Source organism: Fomitopsis serialis, assembly GCF_022376445.1.
Source record: "Fomitopsis serialis strain Sig1Antser10 chromosome Unknown B0H18scaffold_5, whole genome shotgun sequence".
NCBI classification, from domain to species: domain Eukaryota; kingdom Fungi; phylum Basidiomycota; class Agaricomycetes; order Polyporales; family Fomitopsidaceae; genus Fomitopsis; species Fomitopsis serialis.
The window spans coordinates 1,070,434-1,085,752 of NW_025954965.1; the positions used below are offsets into that span (position 1 = coordinate 1,070,434).

The window sequence follows — 15,319 nt, forward strand, 5'->3', positions numbered from 1 at the left end:
ATTCACAGGAGCTTGCCGTATACTGGGGAAAGGGCCTTACGCAGCCTCCGATGCAAATTAGCAGTGTTGTATAAGTAGTACCATCCGATGGTTATGCAGGATCATCTCCGCGGATCCTTCCAGAATGCACCCAGGACGTTGGGATACATCGCGATGGAGCTATGAGCACGCAGTTTCTCCTCGAAGCGGAGTATTTTGTCATGCGGTGCTTGCAAGTCAAACGCGTGTTTCTGGTTGCAATCGAAGTGAGTGCCAAATGTCAAGAGAGAAGTCGAACCACGTACAGTTTCTTCAGCTCGTTTCGATCTTGCTTCGTCACGCATCCTATTCAATTCCTTCTTCCGCTCTTCCTCCCGTTGTCTCCGGTTGAGACCCGAATCAGGCATTTGCTTCACGGCTAGAAGGAACCGATTAGCATGAGTCACTTAGTGGTGAACGCATAACTAAACGTACCTTATTGAACAGAGACGCATATACGCTTGCATCTCGCAAATCGAAATCCGCAGCACCCATGGCCGCCGCAGGCTTTCTCGCCGCTACGCCCACAGGCCCATCAGGGTCCTTGGCTGGTGTGGCACTGTCGGCCTTAGGTGCAGTTGTTGGCGGTTTCGCAACAGCAGGCGTCGAGGAGGTTGTCGAAGTCTTGTTCTTCTTGATGGGAGGCAATTTGCGTTTCTTGGGAGGTGGGGCTCCGCATCCTCTGCCCTCACGGCAGGATCCGCTACCCGTTTGTGGTGGCAGACGCGGAGCTCTGAGTAGGAATCTCTGCGTCTTCAGATGACGGCGCGCGCTTCAAAGGTATTCGCGACGCTGATGGCATCTCCTTGGGCGTAGGTGGGTCTGGGGAGGACGCAGCTTACGCTCGTCCCGGATGACGATCTCCTTCTCCTCCACCTTCGACTTGGAACGCCCGGACCTCGTGGCCCTTTCGTGGCTTTGGCCTTCCCAGCACCGCGTTTGTAGACGGAGGGCTCGGGCTCGAAGTCATCATCGTCCGGGTCCACAGCGGTGAGGCCGAGGGATCTACCTCATCATCGTCGTCGGTCCATACGACCTGCCGCGTCTTGCGCTTTGGCTTGCTCGAGCTCGCCGTACTGCCTCTCCGCTCCGACGTAGTGGACTTCGAGCCTCTCCTCGACCTCGACGACTTGGTCGGTGGGGGAGAACTTGATGAGGAAGGATCCCGGGCAGCTGCGGCGGTATCTGTTCATCATCTACAACATCCACGTTGACGTCGGCGTCGTTGTCTCCTTCGTCTTTGACGACCGCCTCATCACTTCCGGTAGTCTCGTATGTCCTGGACCTCTTCGGCCGGGGACGAACTGGTTCCTCCGTAGCCTCTCGCGAGTAATCACGCTCTGCATCGGAATCCACGCGCCGTTTCCTTGCTCTCATGGATTGGGATGACTCCGAGGCCTACGTCCATCGCGTTAGCCACACGCCTGCGCTGAATCGGAAGGGATCTCACCTGTAAAGTTTGCTTTGAAAGCTTGATCTTCAACGGCATCGTTCCGGTTGTGACGTGCCCCCAGGTTACTCAGGCTCTTCTACGGCAAGGTCGGCTGTGGTGGTCGCTGAGCGGTCGCAAACCTGAGCAGCGCTTCCCGTTCAATGACGGAACGCCGTAGTGTATAAAGTGGCTTTTGGCGCCCGCACCGACGCGATGTTACGCGTGACTGGGGCGCTTCGAAGACTGTACAGCAACTGTACAGCGACAGAGGCGATATACATACTTATGTAGTTCTGTATACTCGGTACTCTCAGGAAGTGAATGCTTGGGTCAACGAGGTTTATGGTCAGCGGATGGGTAGTACAGTGACTTAGACATTACATAATTTGACGTGTGTGCTAACATGCTTTTTACTTTCATGATACAGTACATCCGCGTTCGCGAGTCGCAACGACAATTGTACGCCGTGTGCACCCAACACAGAAATGACGCTACTGGTGAGTGTCCAAACAGAGCAGGTTCAGGGCCCCAATCGATGGTTACACCGACGTGCGTGGGGATCTGTGTATTGACTACACCTGCAAGCCATACTTGAGCCATACTGTATATCGTACCAGCAGAAATGCAGAGTATCATTCCAAGCAAGTATATGTCATTGCAGAGGGAAGTAAAGGCAGCAATAACGATGATGTGTTTAGACGTCGACGATGCTCACTTGACGCGCCGATGTCGGGTTACTCCGCCTCGTTCAATGCCTGCACATCGTCGCGAGCTCAGCACGAACACGACGGGTAAACAGTGGACTTCATTTGCGGAGTAAAGCGGGATGACATACCAAGCGGCATTCGTACAGTACATGCCTGCAGCGCAGGCAATGTCCTCGTTGAATATATAGTCTCAACCCATGTAGTCTGCGACGGCTACTTCTCTGGGCGGGTGCGTCCGTGTCCTGACGGATCGCAGGCCATATCGCGCTATCGAAAGCGGGTCATCTTGATGTCAGATGAATATTTCCCGAGTCAAAGGTCGGACTCACCGGTTTCCTCGCCCCCCTCGACCCTCCTGAGACTCATACCGCGCTCGTCCAACGACCATGATCTGGGCTTCATTCTTGCAAAGTGCTGATGTGTGGCTCCCTGTATCAGAAGACGACTAGCGAGGAATCGCGATAGAGGACGGCAAGTGCAATTTACGTAGTCAACCGAGTCGGAGAAGAGGACGTCGCGATGGTGAGATGAGCAGGGGTCTTGTTCAACACGTGCGGAATAGACGGGTTGCAGCGAGGGTTGGCATTGAGGACCAGATCCTACAGACGACCACGATGGTGTTGTTCTGGAGGATGATAAGAGGATGTGCATGGCAGCTGTCGTCGGGATGTAGGAGACTCAAGCGATGATGAGACGCGCTTGACTAGGCTTGACTGGACCGGGAAAGCTTGGTCTGTGCCGCAAGTGCAACGTGGTGTCAGCCCCCGTTCACCGAAATCCGTAGACCGAGAAGTAGCGGTTGAAAAAGCCACAGAATTTTTCTGGACGGTGCTGATGTTGTAGGAAGCCAGAAAATGCGGTCTTCGAGCGAGCTGGGCGGCAGGTGGCCCGGGGGACATATCGCGTGCCGTGGCGGAGTTGATTCGTATCGACGACCCCAAACCGAACGGCGTCGTCCCTCCATCACGTCTTCATCTTGGCCTTTTTCCTATAACGTCGACGACCCATCACAGCTGCCCAGCGACGAGGATGCGGCCTCCTAATTCTGTTCACTGGGACCGCCGCGCCGCCCGGCTTTTCTTGTCTGGACAAATCGACTGGGTGTATCACTCGCTGGATGCTGCAACTCTTGCGTTCTTGCACACACAACGCTGTTATTGTCGCTCCTTGTCTGCGCTTCTACTGTATCGCGTGCGCTCTGGGGAACGAGATGGACGGTCATTCTTGCCCTCGGTATTGTTTAACAGCCAACGACATTCCCGATACTTGGCTATTTAGCATCACTCGCTCACCGTGTCTAGCTTCCGGCTCGAGCTCTTGGACGCTTGCTGGAGCCAATGCTTCGCATTTCTGCACCACGCAGACGAGGATGATATCCTCACTCATCCTGCATATGTCAACATAAAAATGCATACGTTGTACGCTCACGGCATGACAATCTTATCAGTGAGTTTTCGTTGGCTTCTTCCCTCTATTCTGGTGCCAAGGACAGAGGGGTGTTATTGATATGCTGGTGATCACTCCTTGGGGCGCAGTCGCTATGCAGGGGCTCGTCGACATTGCTTGGCTGGATGCACACCGATCTTGCCCATTTGCTTTGGCACTTCCTGGTTGATTGAACTGCTTGAGGCACACCGCTTGAGCACTCGATGGTTGCTTCATGATGGATTGAGTCTTACCTGACTCTCAGCGGCGCAGCGCCTCATATGCGCATGACGTGACACTGTGACCCGACGTCACGTGTATCTCCCTTGGAGAATAATGGGCTATTAGGCAGAAGCAGGTGGATAAGAGAGAAGTAGTGTCGAGCACTTCTACTGGGACGTACGAGGGTTTCGTGCGCAAGCACACATCGCTCAGGGTATTGCCACATCATTCGCGCGACGCAGAGTGAATGGCACCACGAATATTTTGACCAACACCCTCGTTTGATCCTCATCGCATATGGAACTATGCGAAGTGACGACACGGGAATGTGAACCACGCTGACATTGTTTCGTTGTAGTTGACCATCAATGCAGCCCCCAGTTGATCACTCACCTGGACCGAGCTAACAACCGAGCCTACCACATGTACCGTTCAAAACCGGGCATCTCTGGTGCAGCACCGCTCCCATCTTGCAGACGTGCTACTGGCTTGACACGAGGAACTCAGAGCTCTGTCTGCGCTGTGCCCAAGAAGACCATGCTGCAGACTAAAGAAGGATTGCCAGGCCGCGGGAGCGGGAGCAAGTGTTCGTCGTGGGCGCCGCGGAAGCATTCCGCGCGCTCTCTGGTAGCATCCTTGCCCACAATGGGCAAAGAGAAGCCCTGATGCGACGCGCCGACTTTACGTCTCCTGGATGCCGCTAATCTACCCGTTATAATAGAGGCACCCAGACCTTTCCCGAGGCCCATCCCTTCCTTTCGTTCCTCCACCATTTCCTCCTTCGCTCTCCACCTTCGTTCAACACTTGCAGACCAACTACTATACATTCTCTAAATCAGTCTCCCTAAATGCATCCGCTTCAGCTGTCTGTTTCTGCATTTCCTACGCCCTCTGCCTCAGCCAGCGACACTAGTCGGCTCCCTCCATACGTCAGAGTTCCACGCTGCGATACCACCCGTATGCAAGGTGGTCGCACCGTACAACGAAGATCGTGCGTTGATCGTCGAAAGTCCTGCCCTCTGCCCTCAGTCTTATCTCATTATAGGTGGTCGGCGACTTTCGTCCTGGTGATGAAAATCCGGTAGTCGCGCAGCCGACACCTCTGGTGAGTATATTGTTGTTGTTGACAGATGCTGTACCCTAGTTGACGGGTTGACGTGACATGGCACTTTCAGCCGCTCATTGAGGAGGTCGACGAGGAGGACTTGGTAAATCTTGAAAATGCGCTGCCTGTGGGACCACCCGTGTATAAGCTCCGGCGTAGGCTTTCAGCTCTCGTCATTGTGAGTCCTTTCATACTCCTTCGCCATTGTTCTTCAATTGGTATGTATGTATCTAGGACCTCGCATTTGTCGTCCGTTGTCGCTGCAGCGGCTTGCGCTCCCCCAAAAAGATGGCTCACCCTGACAAGATGGATCTGTTGGCGTGAGGATCCGTCACCCATACTGGACCTTGCATCACCGGAAAAAATCCCGCGTTCGATGACCTTCGTTGAATGGATAAAGGATATACTTGTATCATAGGTTCTTGTTCATTGTAGCTATGCTTGTTTACCTCGTCGACCTCTTCGCACCGTCCCTGGCGACTTTTCTAGCTGGATCATATGGTCTTTGTCTTGATATGCTAAGTAAGTATCAGGTTTTGTAAGTTCCAAATAATACTGTACTGTTTACGGCCACTCCAGCTGGACCAGCCTGAGAATGAAAATGTCGACATTTCTGAGGCCTGAGGGTCGGTCCTGGGTCGTCGGGTGCTTCCGGAGGCGCGTGCATACGCGTCTGGTCACAAGTGACGAGACGCGTCTCCGTAACAGTCACGCCCACTTGCGCTCTCTTACGCCGTGCTATAGGACGCGAGCTTTCCTCTGGCTTTATCCACTTCGTGAGTTGGCAGTGCGCATGCAAACATATCTCTTTTTTGTGTAGTACGCACTCAATGTTCTCTGACCACATAGACCAGATCTGGTGGGTAGGTCTCGGCACGTAGGAGCCTGAGAGAGGTGGTCAACCAACAAGGTGCGTGTCGTGCCTCCAGTGTACTAGCGGAATCCAAGATAACGATTCAGACCTATTCACATGTTGTCTTTCTTGTGGCGGATTCGCCTTGCCAAACGGCCTCTACGTTTCTTCGAGAACCGAAGGTTTCAGTCCGCTCTTGCTGCCAGTCGGCCGACAATCAATAATGTCCTTGGCAAGGAGTACCCAACTGACAAGAGGACAAACATCACACCGGCTATCATTGAAAAACTTGGACGCAACCTCTACCTACAACCGTCACATCCCCTTGGTATCTTGCGTACTCTCATTGAGTCACACTTCAGCAACTTCACCGCACACTCGGGCTTTTCTCCCATCGTGACGCCTGCGAAGAACTTCGACGACTTAGGTTTCCCAGCGGACCACCCTGGTCGTGCGCTCAGCGATAGCTATTACATCAACGATGGTCTCATGCTCCGAACGCACACGTCGGCGCATGAAGTGGAAGTCTTCGCCCGGGGAGACCGGCGCTGGCTACTAACCTCGGACGTCTATCGTCGGGACGAGGTCGACTCGACGCACTATCCTGTCTTTCACCAGATGGAGGGCGCTCGCGTGTTCAGCTCGAGTCAGGAGGGCGTGGACGAGGCGGAGGCAGACAACGCACGTCTCTCGGCACACCTCGCGCAGTCGAACATCGTCATCGAGGATGTTCCGCATTCGTCCTCTACGAATCCAATACCAGGCATCCATTCCACAGAACACGCGGAACGTATGGTCCTGAACCTCAAGTTGTCGCTGAACAGCCTCATGCTGGCGCTGTTCGGCGGGCGCGCGGGTTCAGCGGAGGAGCCGCTGCGGGTGCGCTGGATCGAAGCGTACTTCCCTTTCACTAGTCCAAGTTTCGAAGTCGAGGTGTTCTTCCATGGCAAGTGGTTGGAGATTTTAGGCTGCGGTTTGGTTCAACAGCGAACCCTCCAACTGGCCAGTGAGAGTCATAGTGCAATTCATCTTAACCTCCTCTCCTCACTTCGTCCCCAGATATCCCTCATGACGTGAGCTGGGCATTCGGTTTGGGCCTGGAGCGTATTGCCATGATTCTGTTCGCGATACCCGATATTCGGCTGTTCTGGTCGACTGACCCTCGTTTCTTGGGCCAATTCATACCGGGCAAGATCTCGACCTTCAAGCCGTACTCAAAATATCCGCCATGTTACAGGGACGTCAGCTTCTGGCTACCTTCTCAGGGTCTACACGACAATGACGTGTTCGACCTCGTGAGGGATACCGTCGGCGACCTGGCGGAAGACGTCAAGATGGTGAGCCACGGTCCTACTGTCGACGTGTTACTTCACTAAGCCTCCTCACAGATTGACAGCTTCACTCATTCAAAGACGCAGCGGACGAGTCGGTGCTACCGAATAAATTACAGATCAATGGACAAGTAAGTGTCCAACCTGTCATAGTGTACTCTCTTGACGATGTACGCGCTAGGTCGTTGTCAAACGATGAAGCCAATGACCTGCATGCTGGAGTCATCACACAGCTCAAAGAAAAGTTCGGAGTCGAGGTTCGTTAATTAGATATCATCAATGCCGTAATGTACGCTCTACTAGAGCCCCACCCTGCTACCGATCGCGCTGCTTATACAAACACGACAATCGCATCTTCCTCCGCTCCCTGCCGACCATGACTATGACCGGTCTTGTACAACGCCGACCTGCGCTGCACGCAAGACACGATCCTTGATCGTGTACCCAATCTTTTGGCAGTCAAACACGGTGCCGGGCTCCTTGTCAGGGATCGGCGCCTGGTAGAGAGCTTCATGCCGGTTCGGGTCGAATTTGTCACCGGTCGGGTCGAACGGCTTCACGCTGTATTTGAAGAGAGTCTGCAGAAGCAGTCGATGTGTCATCTCGACTCCGGTGTATAACTCGTTAAGGTGAGCCTCTGCCGGTTTGTCAGCCGGCGCTGCGGGGGTGGACGGCTGTGACGACGCGTCGCCGGTGGATGAAGGGGAAGAGAGGGCGGATTGCGGGACGGATTTTAGCGCGAGCGCAAGGACGTCAACAGTCTCGAGAAGGTCGGAGGCGAAGCGCGAAATGGCGAAGTCTTTCGTTTGCTCTTTGTCCCTCGCAGCATTACGCTGCAGGTTCAGGAAGTCTGCCTGAAGATACCGTAACCGGCTCTGATAGGAAGATAGGACAAATCAGCATTGCACAGAAGACACAACGCCGGACAGCGCACAGTCAGGTCGACGACTTCAGCCTCTTTCTTCTTCAACTTCTCCCCTATCTCCGATGTTGCCGACGATGTGCTGGCAGCTTCGCCCTCCCCCTCTGCCTTGGCCTCGGACGCCTCGCTTGTACCCGACTTGTCGTCTGAGTAGTACCGGACGCCAGCTGTGGCTGCTCTCCGGCGCGCGGCAGACAGCGCGGTTCTCGTCGCTCCTCGGACGGGGACGGTATTCCTGCAAGAGCGGAACATTTGAAAGACCTGTGCGCTGTTCATGGCGGGCAGTCGTGGGCTAGTGTGCAAGAGGCGAGGGGACAGGTTAATGTGTGTGGTGGACAAGACGCCAGCGGTCTGACGAGAGCAATGAGACGGCAAGCGTACCCAAATTTTGGCTGAGGGCGGGCGTGGGACAGTTCACGTGCGTCTCAGGAATATTACCGTGGATGCTCTATATACGATTTGGAGCCTGTCTTGGTCTGAGTCTCAGACTCTCTTCTACATCCCCCGAGTCACCGTCTCCAGCCCATGCAGCGCGCGTAGCACCAGCGCCGTACTATCCAGCTATCGCGCGCTCGTGTCGTCGCCTGGCAAGACTACTTGGGAACACTCACTGCAGCGCGTGTACGATACTAGTTCCTCAAAAGGAAATCGATGCGATATATTTCTCTTCGATCTCTCAGGGTGTTTAACCCGCTCCTTCCCTCTTACCCCCACCATCGTACGATGGCCTCAGCCGCAGGCGCAAAAATCATCGACGGTGTTGCCATCGCAAAGTAAGCGAGTTACGACGTCGAGCATAGTGTACTATCTGCTCATTCCGTGCTCGTGTCTACGAAGGTCGATCCGCGATGAGGTCGCCGCGCAGATCCGCGCTCTGCAGGATCAGCATCCTCGCTTCCAGCCGCAGCTTGCCATCATACAGGCTGGCGCGCGTCCAGACTCGGCGGTGTATGTACGCATGAAGGCCAAGGCCGCCGAGGAGGTCGGCATCAACTTCAAGCACATCACCATCCCTGGCGAAACCGAGGTCGATGAGGTTGTTGATATCGTGAAGAAGCTGAATGACGAACAGACCGTCAGCGGGATCTTGGTCCAGCTCCCTCTCGGTGATCATGTGGGTGCTGACGGTGAGCGGACTGTCACGGAGGCCGTTAGCCCCGAGAAGGATGTCGATGGGTTCGTGTGCCCAAAAGTGCATTATGTGCATAACTGACGCGATTCGCGCAGGTTCCACGCCTATAACATTGGACACCTCTCTTCTCGCGCGTCCGACCCATTGTTCACCCCATGCACTCCCACGGGTGTGATTCGGCTGTTGGAATCTACTGGCGTTTCTATTGCTGGATCCCAGGCGGTCGTCCTTGGGCGTAGCGATATAGTTGGAAGCCCCGTCGCAGCTATGCTGAGGAACCGCGATGCTACTGTCACTCAGTGTCACAGTCGTACGAAGAATCTTCCAGAAATCGTGAGGTCGGCCGACATTCTCGTCTCTGCAATTGGCAAGCCCGAGTTTGTCCAAGGCTCGTGGTTGAAGCCAGGCGCAGTCGTAATCGACGTTGGCACGAACTACATCCCCGATGCCACGAAGAAATCAGGTCAGCGCCTCGTCGGGGACGTCCACTTTGCTTCCGCATCTGCTGTCGCGTCCTACATCACTCCCGTACCTGGAGGCGTAGGTCCGATGACGGTCGCAATGCTGATGGCGAATACCCTTCGTTCGGCCGAGCGCCTTTGGCAGAAGGAGCGCGACCTGAAGCTGAAGCCCCTGAAATTGGATATCCTAGCCAAGGTTCCGAGCGATATTGAGATCGCCATGGCCCAGACGCCGAAGCCAGTCGCCCAGCTTGCGTACGAAATCGGTCTGCAACCTGATGAGGTCGAGAGCTACGGCAAGTACAAGGCGAAGGTGGAATTGGGTGTCTTGGACCGCTTGGCCCATCGCAAAGACGGCAAGTACATCTGCGTTTCTGGGTGAGTTCAAGTGCTGTGATTGTAACTGTCTGGTTCTGACATGCGAGAAGTATAACGCCAACGCCGCTCGGCGAGGGTAAGTCCACCACGACCATTGGTCTGGCGCAGGCCCTTGGAGCGCACCTCGGTCGTCCGGCGTTTGCTTGCGTTCGTCAACCTAGTCAGGGTCCTACGTTCGGTATCAAGGGCGGCGCGGCTGGTGGAGGATACAGCCAGGTCATCCCATGGACGAGGTGCGTTTACCGATGTTACGTCTAGCATCATCTGAATCAATAGTCGTCAGTTCAACCTGCATTTGACCGGCGACATCCATGCTGTTACCGCAGCAAACAACTTGCTCGGTGAGTGCATTGAGTCATGCCACAGACTTATTGCTGATATGGAATATAGCTGCCGCATTGGATGCCCGTATGTTCCATGAGGCCACCCAGTCTGACAAGGTAATGCGTCATGCTAGTCATATGAATGTATCTCACTCTCCGCCAGGCTCTGTACTCACGTCTCGTCCCTGCCAAAAAGGGCAAGCGTGAATTCGCACCTCTTATGTTCAAGCGTCTGAAGAAGCTCGGCATCGACAAGACGAACCCTGATGACCTCACGCCAGAGGAGATTAACCGCTTTGCGCGCCTCGACGTGGACACCGACACCATCACTTGGAACCGTGTCCTCGACGTCAACGACCGTTTCCTCCGGAAGATTACTGTCGGTCAAGCACCGAGCGAGCAGGGTCATGAGCGTGTTACAGGCTTCGACATCTCCGTCGCCAGTGAGTGTATGGCGGTACTGGCATTGACGACGAGTCTCGAGGACATGCGTGAGCGGCTCGGTGCGATGGTCGTCGCTACGAGCAAGCGCGGGGACCCTATCACTGCTGACGACATTGGTGTCGGCGGTGCTCTGGCTGTCCTCATGAAGGACGCGATCAAGCCAAATTTGATGCAGACCTTGGAGGTATGGCAAACTTCCCGGCAATGTTAATTCTATACTGAGAGTATTGTAGGGTACTCCCGTCTTCGTACACGCCGGACCGTTCGCCAACATCGCGCACGGTAACTCTTCCATCTTGGCGGACAGAGTCGCTTTGAAGCTGGCTGGCACTGAAGAGGGCGATTCGTCGGACCGTGTCGGATATGTTCTGACAGAAGGTGGCTTCGGAGCTGACATGGGACTGGAGAAGTTCTGCAACATCAAGTGCCGAACCAGTGGCTTGAAGCCTGATGCAGTCATCATCGTTGCGACGACCCGTGCGTTGAAGATGCATGGCGGAGGACCAGACGTGACCCCTGGAAAGGCGCTTCACGAGACGTACACCAAGGAAAATCTGGGAACTCTGGAGGAGGGCTGCAAGAACCTCGTCAAGCACATCCAGAACTCGCGGAAGTTCGGCTTGAAGGTTATTGTCGCTATCAACCAGTTCTCGTAAGTAGTCCTGTTTCGTGGTCTAAAATCGTAAGCTGAGGAGCGCTGCCAGCTCCGACACGCCTGCCGAACTTGACCTCGTCCGTCAACAGTCGCTCGCCGGAGGTGCCGATGCCGCGGTTGTCAGCAACCACTGGGCAGAAGGTGGTGCCGGCGCGCGTGCGTTGGCTGAGGCCGTCATCGCGACCTGCGAAGGGCCGTCTGACTTCAAGTTCCTGTACGACCTCAATCTTCCGATCGCGGACAAGATTTTAGCAATCTGCAAGGAAGTCTACGGCGCAGATGGTATCGACCTGAGCGAGGCTGCGCAGAAGCAAATCGAGACTTACACTCGTCAAGGCTTCGGCGACCTCACCAGTGAGTAGATATCCCCTTGGACCAGTGAACGTCTGATAACCCATGGTTTGTTCGACTAGTTTGCATGGCCAAGACACAGTACTCGTTCTCTCACGACCCGAAGAAGAAAAACGTTGCGTCCGGTGAGTCCAATCATGGTCCGACGAATCAGTACAGCACTGAATGCGTCCCGCCAGGCTTCACTGTTCCCATTCGTGAGGTTCGCTTGTCGGCCGGTGCAGGGTTCTTGTATCCCCTGTGTGGTGACATGCAGACAATGCCAGGTCTTGGAACACGTCCAGGTATGTTTCAAATGCAACCCAGCCTATCGCAGACCTGCTCACTGTATGGTAGGCTTCTGGGAAGTTGGCCTGGACCCTGAGACTGGCAGGGTTGTCGGCCTGTTCTAGACGCACAAACAAGATCGCTAGACTCCATCTTCATCAGATCGGCTCTAGACAAGCAATACACCGTCTCAACACGGGACTGCATACCGTTCAACACGGGAGCGCAGGCGGGCTTCATCGCCCCAGCGAGCTGTTGTAGTCAGTGTGTCATGGCGGGGCTTCAGCTTCGAGAGCACGCCGAGAGAATGGGACGTAGTGGATGCCGGAGCGGGAGTTGTTACACCAGTTGTGCGTGTAGGTCATGTGTATGTAGAATCCTACGAGGAATTCCAGATGTCGGGCCATCGCAGTACATATGTCTGCTGCACTGATGATGCCGATGCATTGTCCTACTTTGTCCGCAAAATGGAAGTAGAAGTCATCGTCCGTACTACTTTCCCCCTGGCAGCCTCGGCTTAGCCATCACTCCCTGTGACAGTGGGGCGGACAGCGGAAGCATGAAGGGACTGCTGCCCGAAAGCGAACCGCCGATGCTGTCATAAGTGACATTGTTGTCTGCAGCGCCGACGTTCCGCCAGTACGTGTCACCGTCGGAATCGACATAGTTGAATGTGTTGTTGTTCGTGCCATTGCCGTAGTTGCCGTTGGACGAAACGACGAAGTACGAGGCTGTGGAAGATATCAGCGCCAGAAATCCGCGCGGTAGGCTCCAGGACAACTCACTTGCAACCTGCCGCTCATTGATCGTGGATCCTAGGATGAAGGGACTCGGCGAGGAGACGCGATTGTATGAATGGTCAAAATCGGCAGTCCCTAATACATATCGCGTGAGCGAATAGTCATGTGCAGTGAGAGAGTATTTACACGAGTCGTAATTGTCATCCAAGTAGGTCATGTTGATGTACAGGGGGTAGGAGAAGTCATCACTCAATGCCGGGACCCCGTTGTGCGTGGACAGGAAGGAGCCCGTGGCGGTTTGCGCGACATTCTACAATGGTGCAAAGCCTCAGGTCACGAACACTCGTTCTGTCTTGCGGGCACTCACGTTCACCAACAAGTTGTCCAGGTAGTACTGCGTGTTGGAGTACTCCAGGTCTTGCGTCCAGATGACGGAGGTATGCTGTCCGCTCCCACTCGTGAACTCTGACTGGATCTGGATGCTGTGCTTAGCAGTCACAGTGACTGTCAAATCGCCGTTGTCGCCGACAGTTCCCGTAGTCGACGTTTCAGCATATGGCTCCACATTGTACACGGTGATGTTGCCAGTAGTTGGGCCTGACGACGAGTCCGTCACCACCTGCAGGTTACCCGATACATACCAATTGTCGTTGATGGTATGGTTGGTTTCGGCCGACACAACATCGATGCTGATGTTGTGCGGCTGGCCGTCAGTGAGGACGGGTACGAAGGGCGTGAGGTCGATGAAGTAGGTTGGGAGGTCCAGGGCGCCGTATGACGTGATGGGCCTAGAGAAATTTGTCTTTACGAGGAAAACGAGACGCACTAAGGAGTACTGACCTCCAGGCTGTGGGTGAGATCCCCCCTGTGAAGATTACAGCGTATCTAGACAAGCAGAGTCAGGCTCCTCGAATTTCTCGCCATGGAGTGACATACGGGAACGCTACGCCGGCTACTTGACCATCCACGAGCATGCGAACCTCACGAAATGGTCCGTTGCCGTAGGTGAGGCCACTTGGGAGGTCACCCAAGTAGTCATTGGCCACGTTGTAATACTAGCGGGGCTGTCAGCTAACTACTGCGTCCCGCACCCTGTCGACACGTACCCAGAACTCTTCGTTGCCGTTACCAGATGCGTACAGCTCAGCATAGATTGCAACGGCATTTTGCGGGACAGTCACATTCAACTAGGTGGGCCTGTCACTGAGAAAAGTCGCGGTGCAGGAATAGCAACGTACAGAAAAGGTAGGAGGGACGGATGCGTCGTCCCCAGTATTGTTAGCAAGCGTGGTCACAGGGATGATTGTGTTAGCCCGAGGTGCTGACGGATACTCGTCGGACGACGCGTAGAACGTGGCAGTGAGCGTAGCTGAATCCTCACACATGCATAAATCACTTTGATGAGAAGGCCGCAGCACTTACTGGCATACTGGCCGTTGAGCCCAGTCGCAAGTATGTTGTCTAGTTCCAAAATGAAGGTACCCGGTTCCGAAAAGAGCGGAAGGTAGCGAGTCGCGTCCTTGAGGTATGTCCAAATAATACCGTCCGTAGTAGGCTCCGGCGTGGAGGTTCGCCAGACTGTGGATAAGTCAGGATATCTTCAGAACGTCCCCAGTACCACAAAACTGACTCTCGACGTTTTGGAAGGTGAAAATTCCTGAAGAAGAGTATAAGCACTGGCCCGGATGATATCCAAAAGGAGGCGAATTTCACCCAGCCGGTCATACTGAGTTCCGTTGGAAGTCACAGTAAAGTTGAGACTGATGCCAGCCCACGAACCGACTGCCCCACAATCCGTCGGTGGACTAGAACTCTTTGAGCTCAGTCCGCTCAAGTTGGTCGCGCTATGACGTACGTGTATTGCACAATCTCTGGACTGCAACACGCCCATTGAAAGGCATGAGCATCATTGACTTCAATCATTCACAAATATTACTCACTCTCCGTAAGAATTCCCGAATGTACGCCTTCAAAGTACAACTGCTTTAGCAAGATGGGATGCATGGATTGCATCTGGCACGCACTCGAGGATCTGTATGGTGCACTGCTGAGCGCTCGAGGCACTAGCAACGGGGTGGCTGCGCGACCTGGAAATCACAAGTACCGCCGCATACGACGCCCGCGCGAGGAGGAGGCCTGCGCCCAGACTCTGCACAAGCCATGTCCACATCGCGCAAAGTCAACCAAGGAAACCGAGCAGAGGCGTCTGCGAGGCGTCCTGTCCATCGCTGTAAGTATCTCGGGTTTATATCGCTTGCCGAAAATGATGATGGGAAGACTTCTCAGTTGCTTCTCAGTGGGAACTGTCGAGGACACGCATGTGGTCAGGCCCGAGATAGCAACAGTGGGAGCGGATTGAACAGAATACGCCGTTATACGGCGCGCCGTCGCCAAAGAAAGTATTCGGTGGGCCTTCGTGCTGCATGGCCACGATAGCAAGTTGTATGGCGAGAGCGTATATATACGGGAGCTGAGCGCGCAAAAAAACCAGCGTGGATGGTCTACTGACTCGCGCTGACGAGACATCGTATTAGCATGGCGATCTGGCCCACA

General features: G+C 54.6%; 6 protein-coding genes across 6 annotated transcripts; 2 read left to right on the forward strand and 4 right to left on the reverse strand.

Annotated features, from left to right (window-relative positions):
• Nucleotides 1-101: 101 nt before the first annotated feature.
• On the reverse strand, nucleotides 102-1,507 carry B0H18DRAFT_1114859 (uncharacterized protein; the record flags this gene model as incomplete). The annotated part of the gene is made up of 7 exons (XM_048033172.1): nucleotides 102-230; nucleotides 285-389; nucleotides 454-700; nucleotides 744-840; nucleotides 895-1,147; nucleotides 1,219-1,416; nucleotides 1,469-1,507. 7 exons carry the CDS (start codon nucleotides 1,505-1,507, stop codon nucleotides 102-104), a joined length of 1,068 nt encoding a protein of 355 aa, XP_047898898.1.
• A 204-nt stretch (nucleotides 1,508-1,711) lies between these two features.
• B0H18DRAFT_979515 (uncharacterized protein) lies at nucleotides 1,712-2,509 on the reverse strand (the record flags this gene model as incomplete). The annotated part of the gene is made up of 1 exon (XM_048044402.1): nucleotides 1,712-2,509. A coding segment is annotated over exon 1 (290 nt), but the record flags the coding sequence as incomplete, so codon positions are not given.
• Nucleotides 2,510-5,667: 3,158 nt separating this feature from the next.
• B0H18DRAFT_496658 (phenylalanyl-tRNA synthetase) lies at nucleotides 5,668-7,575 on the forward strand. Its single transcript, XM_048038311.1, has 5 exons — nucleotides 5,668-5,819; nucleotides 5,870-6,768; nucleotides 6,822-7,099; nucleotides 7,151-7,224; nucleotides 7,275-7,575. The coding sequence occupies exons 2-5, from the start codon at nucleotides 5,880-5,882 to the stop codon at nucleotides 7,357-7,359; spliced, it is 1,326 nt and encodes a 441-aa protein (XP_047898900.1). The 5' UTR covers nucleotides 5,668-5,819; nucleotides 5,870-5,879; the 3' UTR covers nucleotides 7,360-7,575.
• On the reverse strand, nucleotides 7,474-8,291 carry B0H18DRAFT_1114861 (GrpE-domain-containing protein; the record flags this gene model as incomplete). The annotated part of the gene is made up of 2 exons (XM_048033173.1): nucleotides 7,474-7,968; nucleotides 8,028-8,291. The coding sequence occupies 2 exons, from the start codon at nucleotides 8,289-8,291 to the stop codon at nucleotides 7,474-7,476; spliced, it is 759 nt and encodes a 252-aa protein (XP_047898901.1).
• A 447-nt stretch (nucleotides 8,292-8,738) lies between these two features.
• On the forward strand, nucleotides 8,739-12,151 carry B0H18DRAFT_869290 (FTHFS-domain-containing protein; the record flags this gene model as incomplete). The annotated part of the gene is made up of 12 exons (XM_048040002.1): nucleotides 8,739-8,788; nucleotides 8,853-9,191; nucleotides 9,243-9,986; nucleotides 10,037-10,219; nucleotides 10,263-10,327; nucleotides 10,377-10,426; nucleotides 10,473-10,937; nucleotides 10,987-11,405; nucleotides 11,458-11,762; nucleotides 11,822-11,884; nucleotides 11,939-12,043; nucleotides 12,096-12,151. The coding sequence occupies 12 exons, from the start codon at nucleotides 8,739-8,741 to the stop codon at nucleotides 12,149-12,151; spliced, it is 2,844 nt and encodes a 947-aa protein (XP_047898902.1).
• A 367-nt stretch (nucleotides 12,152-12,518) lies between these two features.
• B0H18DRAFT_869403 (peptide N-acetyl-beta-D-glucosaminyl asparaginase amidase A-domain-containing protein) lies at nucleotides 12,519-14,936 on the reverse strand (the record flags this gene model as incomplete). Its single annotated transcript, XM_048040017.1, has 14 exons — nucleotides 12,519-12,757; nucleotides 12,812-12,901; nucleotides 12,953-13,076; nucleotides 13,134-13,554; nucleotides 13,607-13,651; nucleotides 13,703-13,821; nucleotides 13,873-13,953; nucleotides 14,005-14,135; nucleotides 14,189-14,344; nucleotides 14,397-14,423; nucleotides 14,480-14,571; nucleotides 14,622-14,642; nucleotides 14,707-14,733; nucleotides 14,791-14,936. 14 exons carry the CDS (start codon nucleotides 14,934-14,936, stop codon nucleotides 12,519-12,521), a joined length of 1,719 nt encoding a protein of 572 aa, XP_047898903.1.
• Nucleotides 14,937-15,319: the final 383 nt, after the last annotated feature.